At 46.1% G+C, this 18498-nt stretch overlaps 1 protein-coding gene across 1 annotated transcript in view; it reads left to right on the top strand.

The window, feature by feature from the left end:
- Nucleotides 1-18498, top strand: part of LOC121442781 (laminin subunit alpha-1-like) — a 120216-nt gene that overhangs the window by 94699 nt on the left and 7019 nt on the right. The window contains exons 41-56 of the mRNA XM_041644393.1: nt 2-95; nt 1447-1563; nt 3253-3435; nt 3737-3891; nt 6442-6585; nt 7903-8036; nt 9061-9211; nt 9971-10095; nt 10714-10864; nt 12367-12511; nt 13304-13445; nt 13548-13662; nt 13829-13999; nt 15848-15999; nt 16660-16845; nt 18150-18285. Coding sequence (XP_041500327.1) covers nt 2-95; nt 1447-1563; nt 3253-3435; nt 3737-3891; nt 6442-6585; nt 7903-8036; nt 9061-9211; nt 9971-10095; nt 10714-10864; nt 12367-12511; nt 13304-13445; nt 13548-13662; nt 13829-13999; nt 15848-15999; nt 16660-16845; nt 18150-18285 — 2301 coding nt within the window. The remainder of the gene's footprint in view (nt 1; nt 96-1446; nt 1564-3252; nt 3436-3736; nt 3892-6441; nt 6586-7902; nt 8037-9060; nt 9212-9970; nt 10096-10713; nt 10865-12366; nt 12512-13303; nt 13446-13547; nt 13663-13828; nt 14000-15847; nt 16000-16659; nt 16846-18149; nt 18286-18498) is intronic.

The following is an 18498-nucleotide window of genomic DNA, read 5'->3' as shown; positions in this document are numbered from 1 at the left end:
GATCTCGGAACCCCTGGTTTCTCAGGGGAACACAGTTCTGCAGCGCACTTCCAGGTTTCTAAAGGAAAGCGTCAGTGCCAGGAGGAAGCAGCAAGGTCAGTTTGCATTTGGACGAGCGGGATGGGTGGTCACGTGGTGATGAGCATCCTCAGAGATTGGTCTCTTCCTAGAGCAATTTGAAGCTCCTCGTGTCTCTCTCCTTAATGTAATAATTTCGTCTCATCTCAACTTCGTGTGGTTCTCAATCTTATTCTAGTGTCGTTTACTTGAACGTGCACGCGTCTCTGTACTTAAGCCTTCCTTATGACCAAATTCCAGGGGTTGCCCAAGTTGGCACTGCCGCTGTTCTTCCTGGTGGATGTGGGGGTGCTTCTCTTTTGTTCTCAAGCCTCCCAGATCCTTGAGGAAAGGGGCTCTATCCAGTACCATCTTTATAGTTTTCATCTGACTCAAACATGATAGGCCCTCATTGAAATGTTACTGGGTTAAATCATAAATGATAAGCCCTTTTCCATAAATACCTATACGGTTCAAGAATTTCAGCAAGCGATCACTTGGGACATGAAAGAACATAACATAAAATGCCAAGAATCTGTTCTATGTGAGAAAATATGCAGGCATGGGATTTTGGTGGCTGTATAATCTGCTTCTCAACATTGATGCAGGTAGTTTGTAGAGGTAGCATTAGACCCTCCCGTAGCTCCATGAACTCTCGGAATCAAGAGCTAGGCCCAACTGTAGCTGACTGAACTAAGGGTTTGGGCCTGGGCATTTTTGTTTGTTTCTCTGTAAGGAGACAATTTAGAAACTCCCCTGTCCTCTGAATGTCACATCTTCACAGTTCTTGTTCACCAATTCAATCATAAAGACCGATGGGCTTTGGCTTCAGTTTGCACAGGGAAGGTACACTGAACTCTGGATTCTTGGCAATTATAATTCCATGCTTTCATCATGTGTTCGGAATACTAGCTTTGGTTTCACATTGTGAACAGAGACTGTAAAAGTTTTAATCCAACAGTGTAAATTAAAACTGAAGGAAGTTGAAATGAGTCCAGACTCAGTAGGTGAAGGGAATAGAAAAGAGCTGATTGGTCAGAGTGACAGGTTGGGGACCACCATCAGGGTTTGACAGCCTTGATGAGAAAGGTTGCGGGTTCCAGCATGGGGAGAAAATCATGAAATCTGACAGTTTAAACATTTCTTCGCCTTTGTGCTTTCAGGAGCTTAGGCACAAAAATTCAAGGACAAGTAATAGTACAAAAGGCATTAGCAACATTGACGAAAGGACCAAACCAACCAAACCCAGTATCTGCAATGACTATTGCTAAGAATTGTTGGGAAAACTCTCAGCATTGCTGTAAATGGATGAGGAAGGATCAAGCTGTTGCCTAGGCAGCGTGCTAGCGAACTAACCTAACGTGGACCTTTCTTTCCCCCTTCATACAGGTATTTTACTGAAGCTAGATGAGTTGAAAAATCTCACGAGTCAGTTTCAAGAGAGTGTGGATAACATCACGAGGCAGACCAACAACTCCCTCTCCATACTTAGAGAAATTCCTGGAGGTAAGCAGAAACGAGTTCCATGGTGTAATTACCTTCTCGTTGTAAAAGCGTTACACGTAAGCATGAGGAAGACCTGCCTAAACTCTCCTTAGGAACTACAGTCGGAAGTGAGACCAAGATTGGTTAAGTTCCAGCTTGCGAAGGAGTGTGACTTAGAGGTGAAAACCACGAACCGCTTTAAACCAGGTGCCTCAGTTCGCACTCCTTCGAGGGTTATGATTACACCCTGAAGAGATTTACGGCCTTTTGTAACCATGTTAGTTACTGACTTTGAAAATGGGTTTAACTCAGCACGTCAAGGACAGGGGGACCTTCCAAAGAGGTCAAGAAGAAGAGAAGGTTATTGCCTCTCCTTGCATGGGGTACCATGCTCACTGTGAATGTGACAAGTGTAGGAATTTTTATTTTGTGATCTTCCTCCCTTAGGCGAGGAAACATGGTAAAGTCAGCCTGTTTGTTCATCCTTGAACGCTGATGGTTTGGAAGCACATGGTTCTCCAGCACTTTAAGTTTGAGTCATAACCCAATGAGTGGCGTTCTCTGCATTCTGTACATGGCCCTGTCCCCTTGTTTGCTTCAAAGACTCACCTGGTGCTTCCTCACCTGGGAATCTCTCTTTTCCTTTCTTTTCACCACCCCAAGGAAAGTTATCCTTCATCTATTTTAGTAAAACACATTTTTATTTGGGCCTGCTCCAAATTACAGAGAAGTTCAGAGAGAAGGGCAGAACTGCCTAGGGATTTTCTCGCTTATTTTCTGGGGTCTTACCATGTAACCCAGTCTGGCATCAACCTCATGATCGTGTTGTGCCTGCTTCTGGGTACTGGAATTACAGGCATGCGCCACCATGCCTGGCTTGGTTGCCGTATACTTTTATATGGCTTCTTCCGGGATGGTTGTTTTGCTCTGTGTGCTGAGGCATTCTCAAGTGAATAACAGCTCCATGAAGACGTCCTCACCCAGGGGTTCTTGAATAACAGAGTTCCTTTTCCTTTAGCATCCATGTCCTCCCTGTGCTGCTGTTCCTTGTCGCAGCCAGTCCAGGCTGTGTCTTAACACCACTTTGTCCAGCCATGGCCAACTCCCTCTTGATTCCAGGCTTCAGTTCCAGAGCTTTATCCAGACATGAAGTGACGTGGAGGTGACGATGAGGGTTACAGAAAGGGACTAAATAGAGAAGCTTGAGGCTGGAGAGATGACTCAGGGTGTAATGCCCCTGCTGCCAAGCCTAGAGACCTGACTTTCATCTCTGGACCCACACATTGGAAAGGAAAACCCCCCTCCCACACGTTGTCCTTTGGCTTCCGTATGTGCACCATAGTGCATGAACATTCACACATACGTGTGCACACACTAAATAAATACACAAAGTAATTAAAGTCCTTTCGGTTTATCACCCCAGAACTAGACTAAAACCATGGCCACTAGCCACTGCTTTTGTAGTCACACTGTGCCATTAAACTCATATTCGAGGGAATTAAGTATCCAAGTTATTTCATTGGTTCTTTAATGAGGTGATAGATGGACCATAGGAAACATGCAGCCTTAACTGACATTAACAAAGCAAGAAGCCTTGTTTTGTAGTCAACAGGAAAAAACGACGGTTGGAATGTGTTTCTGTGTAAAACGACACTTGTAGTTTTACCCTTGTCCCAGCAGGGCGCGTGACTGTCCGTGTCTTTATTTTAGGTCTGAGAGAGAAGGGGAGGAAAGCCAGAGAGCTAGCTGCAGCTGCCAACCAGAGTGCGGCGAGGACACTAGAGGAAGTCCTGGGTTTAAGTCTGGGGGTTGTCAACACATCAGGGGAGCTGTCCAGAGTGAATGCCACAGTGCAGGAGACAAATGACCTTCTGCGTAGCTCCTCAATGACCAGTACGTCGGTGGGCCTCCTCCCTCTTTTGAAAGCCGGCAGCCTGCTGATTGGGAGAGAGCCGGGGAGGGGTGGGGAACAGCACAAGGATGCAGAATGCAAATGTCCTACCATGTAGATCCCCACTTGTGAAGGAGAGGGGCCCCGGGAAATGCACATTGCCAATGTGTAAATTCTTCATGTATTCCGGGGTTTGATCACTCTGTCCTGTCTTACCCGGTGTCTTAATAATGAGCACTGCCCTTCCCTGCTCTCCCTCCTGCCTAACTCTCCTGCCACCCCTTTCCTCCTTGTCTTCATCAGCTCTGTTGGCTGGAAGGAAAATGAAAGACATGGAAATGCAAGCCAATCTCTTATTCGATCGACTGAAGCCTATGAAATCACTGGAAGAAAACCTGAGCCGAAACCTCTCGGAGATCAAGCTTCTGATCAGCCGGGCCCGCAAACAGGCAGCTTCGGTGAGCTGGGCTTGTGGCTTGTGATAGCACGACTCCCAGAGCCTGGCTCCTGCTCACAAATCGTGGGCTCCTGCTCACAGGTCCTGGGCTCCTCCTGCTCACAAATCATGGGCTCAGCTGCCCCAACTTTCCAGTTCTCGATAACCCCATGTCCACTTAGCCTCCTCTTGGGATAGTTAAACCATTTTTCTTAGAATCCCGCTCATGTTTAGTGTATTTCAAAGATTCTTAAGAAAAAGCTGTCCTGACTTTATGGGAATTTATGGTTAATGCCTGATCATAGCTTAACCTTCCTGCTATGAAAGTAAGTTATGCAGTGTTATGAATTATGTATAGAATTGAGTGGCCATTGAGTGGTTCCATCTGATGTTGTTCCTTCCATTCACCAATTAATTTTTAATGGTGGGGGTATTCTCCAGATTGAGCAGCGTGGGCCTCGCCCTCCAGGTCTCTGAGAAAACAGTTTGAATGCATACAGATGCTGTACAAGTCTACTTCACAAAATGCCTGATACGCCAGAGAGGTCAAAGTAGGGGAATCGTTCAGTAACTACCCGGGGGTCAACTCACTCATTCTCAAGCACATAGTAGGACCCCTGAGAGAGAGTGCTGTTGCCACAATGTGGGTCCCTAGAGAGGAAGAGTGTGACCCCTGATCCCAGCTTGGTCTTTCTCAGCTTTCTAGACAAAGGCACTCTGGTCTCTGCTAGAGTCTGACTTTCTAGAAAGGGATGCAGGCTCACACGGGCTCTGACCTCCCTCTGTGTCATGGAGAGCCTAAGTCAACATAAACCAAACTTATAGTTCTAGATCTCATGGTTAATACAGACTTGGAAGAGTTGAGATTAATAGAAAATCTATTCACAGATAATTATGAAGAGAGCAATATGTAGTTAATAACACTTTATAGCTTTTATTGCGTGATATAATAATACATTACCCCTGCATTTATTTAAGAAATGATCATCACAACCAGGCAATGGTGGCGCATGCCTTTAATCCCAGCATTCAGGAGGCAGAGGCAGGTGGATTGCTATTATTTTGAGGCTAGCCTGGTCTACAAAGCGAGTTCCAGAACAGCCAGAGATACACAGAGAAACCCTGTCTCAAAAAAGGAAGAAAGGGAGGGAGGGAGGGAGGGAGGAAGGAAGGAAGGAAGGAAGGAAGAAAGAAAGAAAGAAAGAAAGATAGATAGATCAAATACTTGTACCAGGTTTTTTCTTTTGGACCACCAAAACTGCTCCCATCATGACACAGAGACTTAGTAGTTTCGAATGTTTCGCCTAGCTTAGACACACTTCTGGCTAGCTCTTTTAACTTAAATATGCCTGTTTCTCTTCATCTACCTTTTGCTTCAGGGCTTACTACCTTTCTTACTTCTGCATAACTTACTTTCACTGCTTCTTGCCTGGGTGTGTCCCTTGTTCTCTCCTTCTTCCTCCTTCTCCCAAGCCTTGATTACTCCTCCTCTTTATTCTCCTGCCTGCCAGCCTTGCCCATCCCTCCTCTGCCTAGCTATTGGCCGTCCAGCTCTTTATTAGACAATCAGGTGCCTTAGGACAGGCAAGGTGGAACACATGCAGCATGCCTTTACATAATTCAACGCATCCTTTCATCATTAAACAAATGAATTATAAACAAAAGAGCACACCTTTACACAGTTACCATAATAGTCCACTGCATAAACAAAGGTAACACATTTTTGCCTAGTTAAAATAATATTTCACAACAACTACTTGTGGGTCAGGTGGTACGAGTCCACAGGAACAAGTGATTAACTCTTATGTAAATGAGACAGTTCCCTGTGTAACTGAGCCTATTGAAAACTAAAGGGCTGGAGCTAGGCTTGGTGGTACATGCCTTTAATCCCAGCACTTAAAGGAGCAAGGGCAGGCAGATCTCTGTGAGTTCGAGGCCAGCCTGGTCTACAACCAGGGCTATTAACACAAAAAAAACCTGTCTCAAAAAACAAAAAAGTAGGAAAACTAAAGGGCTGGAGAGACTGCTCAGCAATTCAAAGCATTTGCTCTTCTTGTGGAAGACTGGAGATAGGAACCCAGGTCAGGAGGTGGGTCGTGACTGACTGTAACTCCTGCTCCTGGAACTTTGAAGCCCTCTTCTGGCCTCTGGGAAGTACTGCACTCACATGCATATATATCCAGACATAGACACACATACGTACAAAAAAAAAAAAAAACAAAATCAAGTAAATCTTAAACAAACAAAACCAAAACCAAGAAAAATTAGTTCTTCATAGTGATACACACCTGTAACCCCAGGCTGAGAAAAGGAGGATTATACATTTCAGTTGGAGGCCAGCCTGATCTACACAGTGAGACACTGTCTCTAAATAAACAAATAAAGCAAAGCCTAATTTAAATGACTGCCCTGTATCTAAACAGCCTGCGGTGTCTCGCTCTATGACGCCAAAAGTGTTATGAATTATGTACAGGAGAAATGCTTCACAGACACAGTAGATGGGCATCTCCAGCATCCTGAAAACCTGCCCCTGTGTGTCACCAAGTCATGGATGCTTTCTCTTCCCCGTCAGATCAAGGTTGCTGTGTCTGCGGACAGAGACTGCATCCGCGCCTACCAGCCTCAGATTTCCTCTGCCAACTATAACACATTGACGCTGACCGTTAAGACGCAAGAGCCTGACAACCTTCTCTTCTACCTTGGCAGCAGCACCAGTGTAAGTGAGCGACCCAGATGTTTGGGAATACAGGTGTTTCCTGGGGGATGATACTCTCGTGGAAACATCACAGTGACCACCCTGACGTCAGGGATAACCTTTGTTACAGTTGTCGTGTTGAATTTCAAATAAATGCAAAAGTAACCACCTGAGGTTTGGGCAGATAGGTCTGTGGGTAAAACAGTTTTGCCTGTAAGTCTGAGAATCTGAGCTTGATTCCCAGGACCCACTCAAACAAAACCTGGGCATTGTGGTGGGCCTTTGTGTTTCCAAAACTGGACAGGTAGAGGCTGTCAGATCTCCGAGGTTCCCTGGTCAGCTGGCCTAGTCTGCTTAGCTAAGTACCAGGTCAGTGAGTACAGGTCAGTGAGTACAGGTCAGTGAGTACTAGGGGCCGTTTCAAAATGTAGATAGCACATAGGCATAGACCTGAGGCTGTCTTCCAACCTCCCTGTGAACATGCCATGCTAATATACATATATGTGAACTTACATACACACATGGGCACACACACGTACAGAGAACTCCACAAGTAGGAAAGTAACACATCTGACCAGGGTCCCCATCTGCAACCTTATTGGTACACCTTGGGTACCAAATGCCTCTGTCGACTTGAGGTGAGTCTCAGATTGTCCGGCATCACCCACGTTCCTCCTGCCAAGGAGCTGCCTGTGGTCCTCAGATGACGAGATTCCTAGAGAAGACCACTGCTCCTTTGGCTGTTTTTAGGAGGGATCCAAGCCCTGGGGACTTGGGGATGTCAGGGAGGAGATGTTAAGACATAAGGGAGACACGAAGCAGAGCTCACTCCTTTTTGTGGCTCCTGTCTTGATATGCACACCACCTCTCAGTGCCTTCTGAAAGAGAAGGAAGCCAGAACCCTTGCTGCCTAATCCTCCTGTTGCTTGGTGACAAACCCTTTGAATGTTCTTGGGAGCTTCCTGAGAGGACTAGTGGACGGTCAGTCTGTAAGAACACTAATGTCAGGTCTGCCTTCTGCCTCAGGAATCTCCACGCTGCAGCCCCAGGGTTATTATTTTTTTTTAATAATTTATTTAACTTTATTTTATGTGCATTGGTGCAAAGGTGTCACATAAGATCCCCTGGAACTGGAGTTACAGATAGTTGTGAGCTGCCATGTGGGTGCTGGGAATTGAACCCAGGTCCTCTGGAAGAATGTCCAGTGCTCTTAACCACTGAGCCATCTCTCCAGCCCCCCCGCCCCAGGGTTATTATTGACAGAAGAGCACTGAAGCATTGGGCTGGCTGTGTAAATAGCAATATGTAACTCATCCCTACTCTTTTCCCGCCCCACAGTCCGATTTTCTCGCAGTGGAGATGCGGCGGGGAAAAGTGGCCTTTCTCTGGGACTTGGGCTCCGGGTCCACAAGGTTGGAATTCCCAGATGTCTCCATCAATGACAACAGGTGGCACAGCATCTACATAACCAGGTAGCAGAGGAGGTCCTCCAGCATCTTTCTTCCTTTTATCGTACCTTATAACACATTTGTGACACGTATCATAAGCAGGTTTGAGTCATTGGTAAAGTTGGATTATAAACAACTTTATATTAACTATAGGAATGAGGTGGGTTTTTTTAAATTAAAATAATCCTTTTTTTGCCAGAAGCAAGGGTCGTAAAAAGGAAAACATGTATATCTTGTTTCACTTTTAAGATTTATTTTTATTTTATGTATATGAGTGTTTGTCTCTATATATGTATGTGCACCATGGGTGTGCAGAGCCTGCAAACGCCAGATGAGAGCATCAGATTCACAGGAACTCTACTTACCGATGGTTGTGAACCACCATGTGGGTGCTGGGAATAGAACCCAGGTCCCCTTCAGGAGCAGCCAGGACTCAGCCACGGAGCTGTCTCTCCAACCCCCAGATTATTTTCTAACATATCTCTGGAAAGTCTAAGTCCAGGGGGAGCCACTTACCAGCCTTATTCCATGGCTCCTTCCACCCAAGACAATTCAGTAAAAAGCAACAGAAGAGGGGGGAGAGGGCGATGAAAATGAGAAATGTGCCTTCTTAAAATTCAAATACAAAGCCAAATTCTTCCTCTTAAAGCCCCCGCCCCAGAAATAACTTCCTTTAAGTAGTCTTACAAAGAACTTTCCTCTTCCTTCCCTAAAATATTGGGGGGAGGGGTCTGTTGATGGCGTTGTTGGAAATATTGACACTAAATAAAAAAGTGACGTCATAGCGAAAGGAGTAATTTTTATTCAGATGAAGCTTAACTCAGTAATGACTTTAAATAGGGGAGTGATATGACGAAATGTCTGTTTTCCCAAAACATGGTTTGGGGGAGTGAGGCAGAGTTTGAAGGGCAAAGTTGGGAGCACAGAGAGCAGGTGGAGGTTGCAGGAGCCACTCTGGAGAGGCAGGTAGGGTGGGTACGAGAGGCTTGCTTCTACATGTGACAATGTAAAATGTTTACTGTTCCTCTTGCAACCCTTTTGACCTCAGGTTTGGAAACGTGGGGTCACTGAGTGTAAAGGAACTAAGTTCAGCTGAGAACCCACCAGTCAAAACAAGCAAATCTCCTGGGATGGCCAAGGTTCTGGACATAAACAATTCAACACGAATCTTCGTGGGAGGGCTTGGAGGTCAGATCAAGGTAATGTTCTCCGAGTGTGTCTGAGCAGGACCCTCTGGCTGACAGGCATGTTCCTGGTTTAGTATATCCTTCACTAACCAAAATCGTCTGCTTTTATTAGTTTTCATTTTGGCAATGGGTCCGCAAAGCTGGGCTGGTTTTGCCAGGGTAAAGGGTCATTTTCAATCATGAAGATGAATGCGAGAGAAATCAGTGGTGCTGTTTGCCATGTAGAGATCTTTTCCGGTGATGAAATGGGGGATTAAATAAATGTATAGTGATTTCTGTGAAGTCCCTTTCTCTGTTTTAATTCTCATGGTAATTAGCCCCTGGGAGTTGGGCGAGAGTGCGTTGCATTTGTTTTATGACATCACCTAGTTAGACTGGATTCAGCATTCTGAGTTTGAAAGGAAGGTCTCTATCCAAGGACTAAACCACTGACCCTTGTCTGGTCTGATGATCACCGATAGCAGGCTTTCCCCAGACCCCTAGAAACTGAGTTGATCTTTAGGATACTGTCCAGAGCTGGGTCTGGTTCATGCGCACAGGCCTGTAATCCCAGCATTCTTGAGGCTGAAGCAGGAGAACTGAGAGTGTGATCTTCGCACAGAGCAAGAGTCTCCCTAAGCGCCCCTTTCCCCTCAAAACAAACAAAGCAATGCAAATCTCTTGGGATTTGGCTTTCAGGATTTAAGCTTCCAGGGCAATTTTGGAGTTGGAGAATGTATGCTTCCAGCCAACTGGATGCACATTGTGTGTTTACTTTTGTCTTTCTATCAGAAATCGCCCGCTGTGAAGGTTACTCATTTTAAGGGCTGCATGGGAGAGGCCTTCTTGAATGGCAAATCGATCGGCCTGTGGAATTATATTGAAAGAGAGGGGAAGTGCAATGGCTGCTTTGGAAGGTAATCCACCCCCACATTTTAAATGGTCTTTTATCTCTATACTCCATAGCCCCTTGAAAGGTTATGCATGGAATCTTGGTTGCTGCGGCCTTTGAAGTAAAAGGAACACTGGGTTTGGAGTACATCTTTCTCAGGCTGCTGGCCCAGGCCATCTTCTAAGTTTTTCTTGGTTACTTTGGCTAATGAACCTCTTCACCTGAGGTTTGGTGTCTTCCAGACTTATCTTACCCTCTCCCATCCCTCACCTCCCCACTACTCCCAATTGGATAATTGCATATGCATAATGAAGTATCCTGGAGGTAGGATCTAATCCAGACACAGACTTTATGTTACCATCATACCATACACATGGCCCGGGGTCGTTCTAATGTATTTTAAACCAAAGTGTCTTGGTGCATACTTGTTCCCTCGTGTTACCATGTCTGTCTATACTCAGAGCTGTTCAGATGTCAGATCACTTCAGTTTTCACGAGTTCAAATTAGGGGTGCGACTTGTCTTCCTTACCATCTTACTATCAGTGATGAAGATAAAAGTCTTTCGTGGTTTAGGATTATGGAATTCCTTTGTCTCCCAGCCCTCCCAAGAGCAGGTGATATGTCATGGCTTCTACTTCACAGCTCGCAGAACGAAGACTCTTCCTTCCATTTTGATGGAAGTGGGTACGCGGTCGTGGAGAAGACCCTGCGGACCACCGTGACACAGATACTCGTTCTCTTCAGCACCTTCTCTCCCAACGGGCTTCTTTTCTACCTGGCTTCCAATGGCACCGTGAGTATTTCCGGAGCACCTGGCTCTCTGACCTGTTCCCTGTGTGATTTTTCCTGGGGAGAGCTGGACAAATGTCCGTTCAGTCCGGACCAGAGGAATGCCTCCATCACACCTCGCTAGGAGAACTGATGTCTTTATGGGGTTTGCGTAGAGGAGTGTGAATGAGGACTTAACCACAGGAGAGTCCCCAGGACAGCTGCAGGACTGAGACAGCTCACCCCAGTGTGCATGATGAACCCCCAAACCCTGCATGTGCGCAAACTCTTGCTGTCAGTTCTGCTTTTCTTAAGTATTCCACCACCCCCCGAATCCGCGGGGAGCTTGGGGGTCACTACAGGGAGGAGGAAAGCACAGAAGTGGGCAGTGATTTTCTGCACGCTCAGGTGAGGGTCTCCACATTCTCTGCCAGAGCATCAGCAACTCAGCTCGTCGAGGTCTCGTTCGGGTAGTCATAATCACTGTGAGGAACATGGTGACAGCATGCTATAGCTTGAGGACGGAGTTCCACAGCGGTATCTCATTAAGATTTCATGATATATGAAACTTACCTTAGCCAGTTTCCACATACTACTGTAATCTACACATATATGCTGTGCAGGTTCCCACTTAAAATCACTATCAGCTAACACAAATTCATGAAGAACCATGCTTACCATAGGAAGCACTGGGTAAAAGTGTGCCTCCACTTGGCACGGTGTCAGTGGAACATTTGCTGTCAAGTCCTAGTTCAAATCGTGTCCTGTTCCCTTGTGTGACCACTGTGGCCTTGGTTTTAAATTGTTTTTATTATTATTTTATGTGGATGAGTAGTTTCTCTGCTTGTATGTCTGTGCACCATATGTATGAGGTCAGATGAGGGCATTGGATCCCCTGGGACTGGAGTTACAGATGGTTGTGAGCAACCAAGTAGGTGTTGGTCCTCTGCAAGAGCAACCAGTGTCCTTCACTGCTAAGCCATCTATCCATCCACTATAGTACCCTCATTTGAATCTCATCTCCAGGAATTCTCCCCTTTTGATCTTATGTGCTGGTCATTTTCAGAAACAGCCCACTTGTCAATTTAAATAATAAGGACAGGCTGGAGAGATGGCTCAGCCATTAAGAGCACTGCCTGCTATTCCAGAGGTCCTGAGTTCAATTCCCAACAACCACACGATGGCTCACAACCATCTGTAGTAACATCTGGTACCCTCTTCTGGCCTGCAGAACACTGTATACATAATGAATAAATAAATGTTTAAAAAATATTAAATAAAAAGCACAGAAAAGCCCAGTGTGCCTACTAAAATATGGATTTGGGAAAGGATAGCAGTTAATTTAATTCTCAATAGTATTCTACAAAACCACTAGGGGCATTTTTACTTTCATGTAACGGACTAGCTATGGGCCCCAGGCTCAGTTTCCCCAGTTTGACTCTTAAGAGGTTACTTCTACCCCTAACTTGGGTGGGAAAAGTCTAGAGGTAAAGACGTATCTGCAAAGAAATGTCCTTTCCTTCACAGAAGGACTTTCTGTCCATCGAGCTGGTCCGTGGCAGGGTTAAAGTGATGGTGGATTTGGGGTCAGGACCCCTCACTCTTATGACAGACAGACGCTATAACAACGGAACCTGGTACAAGATCGCCTTCCAGCGAAACCGGAAGCAAGGTGGGCGCACAGGGTAGACGTCTGAGGTGTTGGCTGCCCCTCTGAGAACAAACAGCACTATGAAACAACAGGCGTTATACTCCGTTAGCTTTCCAGCTACATCCTATGATATTAGAGTATACCACCCTCATCGTTCACCACTTGGCTGCAACTACATTCTCTAGTGATATTCTGATTGAAAAGCTGCCTTATTGTTGGAAGAACAATATCATTCCATTTGTCTGTGGTTTCAGTATTTCTCATTAAATGCCAAATTGGAAACAAGAATCAAATCCCGTTTCCTTGCACACACCTACTGTTACCATTCAGCTGTGTATATTCTGGATCTGCCTACTTTTGCTTTTTAATGGTGAAGAATAGCCTGGTCAAATTTGCAGAATTGAAAAGAACATGTGTTGTTTTTAATCTAAGTTGTTGGAAGTCAGATATTGGGGTGAAAACTTGATAGATCACAGAAGTTGAAGAGGTGCGACCAGCTGGCCTTCTCCTGTGTCCTGGAGACCCAGCAAGCTTGTCTCTCTCCACAAGTCCCAGACTGTAAAGACCACGAATCTCTAAGTCCCTCCCTACTCCTTCCAGTGACTCTCTATCTCTGTCCCTGCGTCCTCCGAACTCTCTATGGCTAATTTTTGTCGACTGGTCTCTGGCTTTGTCCCCCGATCCAAGGTTAATTTTATTAACACAGTTCCAGAGTTTCTGTGCATCAAATGTCCACAACAAACGTGTTTATAAGCAGACTGTGTTAACAGGAGCTTACATTCACATCAACCGTTCCTTTTCACTTCCCACCAGGGCTGCTGGCTGTCTTCCACGCCTATGACACGAGCGACAAGGAGACCAAGCAAGGAGAAACCCCAGGAGCCTCTTCTGACCTCAATCGGCTGGAGAAAGACCTGATTTACGTGGGTGGAGTACCCCACTCTACAGCTGTGAGGTATGATGTGAAACTGGGGGTCGCCCCTCTGTGGGGTTGTCACGTGGGATTTTCAGGCCTCTTTTACCCAGCATGTGAACGGTCTTCTGTCCTTGCCTCCAGGAAAGGGGTCAGCAGCAGAAGCTACGTGGGCTGTATCAAGAACCTGGAAATATCTAGGTCCACCTTTGATTTGCTGAGGAACTCCTATGGCGTGAGGAAAGGCTGTGCATTGGAGGTGGGAAGCAAGCATTGCCGTGGGGGTCTGGATGGCTTTCTGTAAATGCCCAGTGGTTTATCTCTATAATAAAGCTGAAAGCTCTCAACCAGCAAACGGGTAGGATGCAGGAAGTCAGGCAGACCTGCAGCAGCAGGCCAACCTCACTGCTCCCTTTTGTCACCAGCCCATCCAGAGTGTGAGTTTCCTGAGAGGTGGCTACGTGGAGGTACCACCCAAATCTCTGTCACCAGAATCATCCCTGCTAGCCACGTTCACCACCAAGAACAGCAGTGGCATCATCGTGGCTGCTCTGGGCAAGGATGTGGAGAAGGCTGGTTGGTCTCAGGCACATGTGGTGAGTAGCTGTGACCCACAGTAAGAGATGCCTTCCCTTTCAGAAACATGCGTGGGAAATGTCTGACTCAAGTTGACTGCAGCTGTTTCTGAATGGTTATGCATGAGTGCTTTTTAATTTATTTGAGTATAAGTTATTACTGCCGAATGTTCTGCTCATGACGCCATGATTTCCAGAGTTTCGTGATCAATGTCCCACTTCTAGGCGTGAGTGAAAGGCTGCTGTCCTCCAAGTAAAGGAACTTTTGACGCTGAGTCCTGGTTTCCCTGTGTGCAGTGCTCGCAGTGGAGTGAAAGCTCCTTCCTTACATCTTTTGGGGGAATTTGTTGTTCTGAATGTGAAGGGAGGAGACAATGTGGCCTGTGATGGACATGGTGGTCCAGACGTGGCAGAAAGCAGAGACGAAGGCATTTTTCCCGAGTTAGACTCCCTACAAGAGGATGACCTGTAATCACATGACTAAAAGAAATGCTGGGGAACACAGGGGTGTGGCTTGGTGAAGGAGAGCCTGTGCACGGGCAGTTTATGGAAAGGTGTGCTCCGCTGCTCCATGTGGCTATGTAGCTCATCATGCATCCTGCACCGCAGTACTGCTTCCTAAACTTTGTGGGACAAAAAATAGGTTCGGAGAGCCTCATTAGGCCGCCCAAGGTGTGTCAGAACCAAGGTCAGAATACCAGTCTATGGACCCCGGATGTGGCATGGGTCACTTAACCAAAGTGCCTGGGACTGGAATTGGTTTTGTGAGCTTCGCTGATCTATTTTTAAGTTGAGGTGAAATTCATATAACACTAACCACTTCAATAATTCATTCAGTAGCACTTTGTGCACTTAGCGTCATGACGTCACCTCCTTCATCGAGTTGCAAATCTTTTCATCACCCAAATTAGCAGCCTATGTCCCCCAAGGAGCAGCTCTCCATCCTCCCCTCCCCACTCCTGGCCGCCATCAGCCTGTTCTGTATCTATGGATGGCTTACGTATTAGATAGTGTGTACTATTGAATCAGATACAGTACTGTCTTCTACAGTTGTTACTTAGCAGGTTTTCAAGTTCCATACACATTCGACTGCATATTTGATCGGCTCTATGCCTTCCTATTTCTCTGTATGTACATCCCAGAGGTCATCATTTGTTCACTGTTGGCCCTGGTTCTTTCTACTCTGGGGCACTCAGGAACAATTCTGCTATGGTTTAGGCCCTCATCTTCCTTCCTTCTGGGCCTAGACCTTCAAGTGGAATTTCTGGTAGAGTGGTTTTGTATTTTACCTTCCGAGGAACTGCTGAACTCCTTCCCTCCACCAGTCATGAGATGGTTGCACACAAGTCCAAGTTTTCTTCCTGAGCCGGTGGAAAGGGTGGGTGCAACTGCCGTGGCAAGGGCATCGGGTACACATTTCAGTTCTGGGGCTGGCTTGAGAAACTGTTGTGCTTTTTGTCAGCGAGGCAAGGGAGCTTTAAGAGCTTTAAATGTCTTCAGACCCTTCTAACTCTTAATGCTAGAAGCAGTCCACGGGCAAAGGAAACATCAAATTATGTGTATGGTAATAGAAAATTCGAAGTTCTTGCTGAAAAAATAGTCTATCTGGTGGTGCGTCGTGTAGCGGTAACTAGCGTGTATGGGGCCTTGCAGGAATAGAAACAGTGAGAGAATCAGTGTCAGCATGATGCAGAGGATAAACCACAGGGGCACAGATGAGACAGCAGACACTAAGTCCAGCACGTGTGACAGCTGGTGACATGTGCCCTTGCTGGCCTTGCGTTAACATGCCTACATTATCTATGGAGGGTGGAAGCGCCGCAAATCCTTCAGTAATGTATTTTGTTTTGGAAAATGCATCCTCCGCAGCCCTTCTTCTCCATCATGCTGAGTGAAGGCCGCATTGAAGTGCATGTCAACTCCGGGGATGGGACCAGTCTACGGAAAGCCCTGCTGCATGCCCCCACTGGCTCCTACGGTGACGGACAAGAACATTCCATCTCCTTGGTTAGGAATCGAAGGTATCTTAGCTCTCAGGTCTTTGTGTCAGGAGGCTGAGATGAGGAAGCGCCTCCTTAGGAACCTTGCCAAATACTCGGTGTGATTTTAGATGGCGGAGATGGTTCCCGCGATGTCATTAGCAACCATAGTTCTTAGTGTTTCAAAACAATTCTAGGAATTTGCTGGAATTCTACAATAAAGTCAGCTTTCTTCTACTTTGTAGTAATGTTTTTGAAATTTTCCTAATTGAGAATCTTTTACTTAATTAAATTTTCCTTTCCTTAAGCCCAATACAAACTGTTTACAAAGTGGAGGAATTTAATGGTGAACAGTAGGTTGGTTTTGGTGGGAAGTATCTTACCTGCAGCTAAAGCTATCATATCAGCATTCCATGTATTTCCCAATTCAGCTGGAGAACTGTGCTTGAGGCACACTGGCTATTTTCACAGTAGGATAAGAGGTGTTTGAACACACACGTTTACTCTAATAACCAATCGAATTCAGTGATGTATCCATTGATTTTATTCTTCTATGTTGTATGTGGGATTCACATACGATGCCATGCCAAAATTTGTCTCTAGGACAAAATCTATTAGTCCTAAAGAACTTGCTAGAATTGCCGATGACAATGGCGCTATTCACTGTGCTTGAAAAGTCCGTTTTCTCTTTTCATCTGGCAGAGTCATCACCATACAAATGGACGAGAGCAGTCTTGTAGAAATGAAGTTGGGTCCATTAGCCGAAGGAAGGACAATCGACATAGCCAACTTGTACGTAGGGGGGCTTCCGATGGACAAGGGGACGCCGATGCTCAGGATGAGGACTTCTTTCCATGGCTGTATCAAAAACTTGGTCTTTGACTCTGAGTAAGTGTGATTGGTTCTCGTCATGCACTGGCACTTTCTCAACTGCTTTCTGAGTTTGCTGCTTGAGATGTCGTGAGTTCTGCAAGTTCTTCTGTAACAAGTGAATTTCCTTGGTCTATAATGATAGTCTCTTCCAGTGGAAGGGTTAATGTGGTAGATTGATCTGGCCATCCTATCTTATTAATAAAATAACCACCATTAACCCTGTGTGCATGTGTAGTATGGAACATTGAACTGGGCCTTGATGCGTGCTGGGCAGACACCCTACCACTGACCTATATCCCTTCCCCAAGTGTACTTCTGCAAGAACCCAACTGGATTACTAATGGCTACATTTTATTAATGGCTTTCCCTAAAACAGTTGCTATATTATTAAATATTGCAAGTCTCTGTTCTCTGTGAAGAAGAGAATTATCATCTGTACAAATGGCTGTTCATCTCACCTCTCCCTAGTTCTAGCTAAACTGAGTTGATAGGTAAAGTTGTGACTGAATCTACAGGTCAGAATCTGCTTATAGGAGTTCACAATGGGCTCTGCAGCAGAAGACACTGAGCCCATCCTCACTAGGCTGCTGGCTTGTAGGTAATCGTGAGCAAGGGACACAGTCACGGTGTCCTTCTCTGAGTAACAGCCTCCCAGGAATCCCTGAATACAGAAAGAATAAGGCCTGTAGCACAGACTCCAATAGCGGGGCCTTACTCAGTTACCTGTAGCTGTATACACATTCAGCAGTTGCTCATCCATCCCTTCAGTGATGAGGAAACTTCATGTTCCTGAAAGCCACAATACTCTGGACTCCATAGGCAGACAGGTGGAGTCCACCTTTGGGAGGTGGCAATGGGAGCCAGGCTGGTGCAGGACACCCAGCTAGAGCTAAGTAGAAAGACCCGTGTCAAGCACAGATCAGAACAAGAAACCGGTGTTAAGTGGAAGCTGTTGTGTGGTTGTGTGGTGATGCAGGAGCCAGACACGTGTGTGTGTGTGTGTGTGTGTGTGTGTGTGTGTGTGTGTGTGTGTGTTTGAGAGAGAGAGAGAGAGAGAGAGAGAGAGAGAGAGAAAGAGAGAGAGAGATCCCAGCCTGCAGGACGCTTGAGTCTACTCTGAATTCAGGAAGGCCCAAGTCACCAGCCTGCAACCCAACAGAACAATGTGACTTGGCCACTGTGAAGGATGGCCAATTTGGTTATTCTAAGAGAAGTGGATCAGTGGTTTAAAATGGGGTTAACTACCCAGTACTCAAATAGTTGGGCCCCCAGACTGGTTCATGGTGTTTTCATTTAGTTGTTCTCTTGTTTGTCTGTAGACTTTTGGATTTCACCCATGCGGTTGGCTCTGAACTAGTAGAGCTGGACACTTGCTTGCTGGCAGAAGAACCCCTGCAAGAGCTTCATGAAGAACACGGGGAACTCCCTCCAGAGCCCCCAACGCTACAACAGCCTGTAAGCACGACCTCCTTCAGTGGCGTCAGGACAGTTTGAGAGAGGCACAGGGATAGAGAGAAAGTGGGACTGAGTCCCAAGGAGGGGAACGTGGCCTGGCCATGCCCTCTTCCTGCCCTCCAGTTCTCCAGCTGTGCCTCCAATGGCAGAATACCCAAGAGCCCTTTGTCTATGGAGACTGAGAGGTAGATTTCTGGATCTTGCTTCCTGTGA

This window comes from Microtus oregoni, unplaced genomic scaffold, assembly GCF_018167655.1.
Source record: "Microtus oregoni isolate MIOR12 unplaced genomic scaffold, Mior012 000095F_ref0000231, whole genome shotgun sequence".
Taxonomy (NCBI): domain Eukaryota; kingdom Metazoa; phylum Chordata; class Mammalia; order Rodentia; family Cricetidae; genus Microtus; species Microtus oregoni.
Note: the sequence above shows the minus strand (reverse complement) of the source record. Positions and strands in the feature narration are given on the sequence as shown.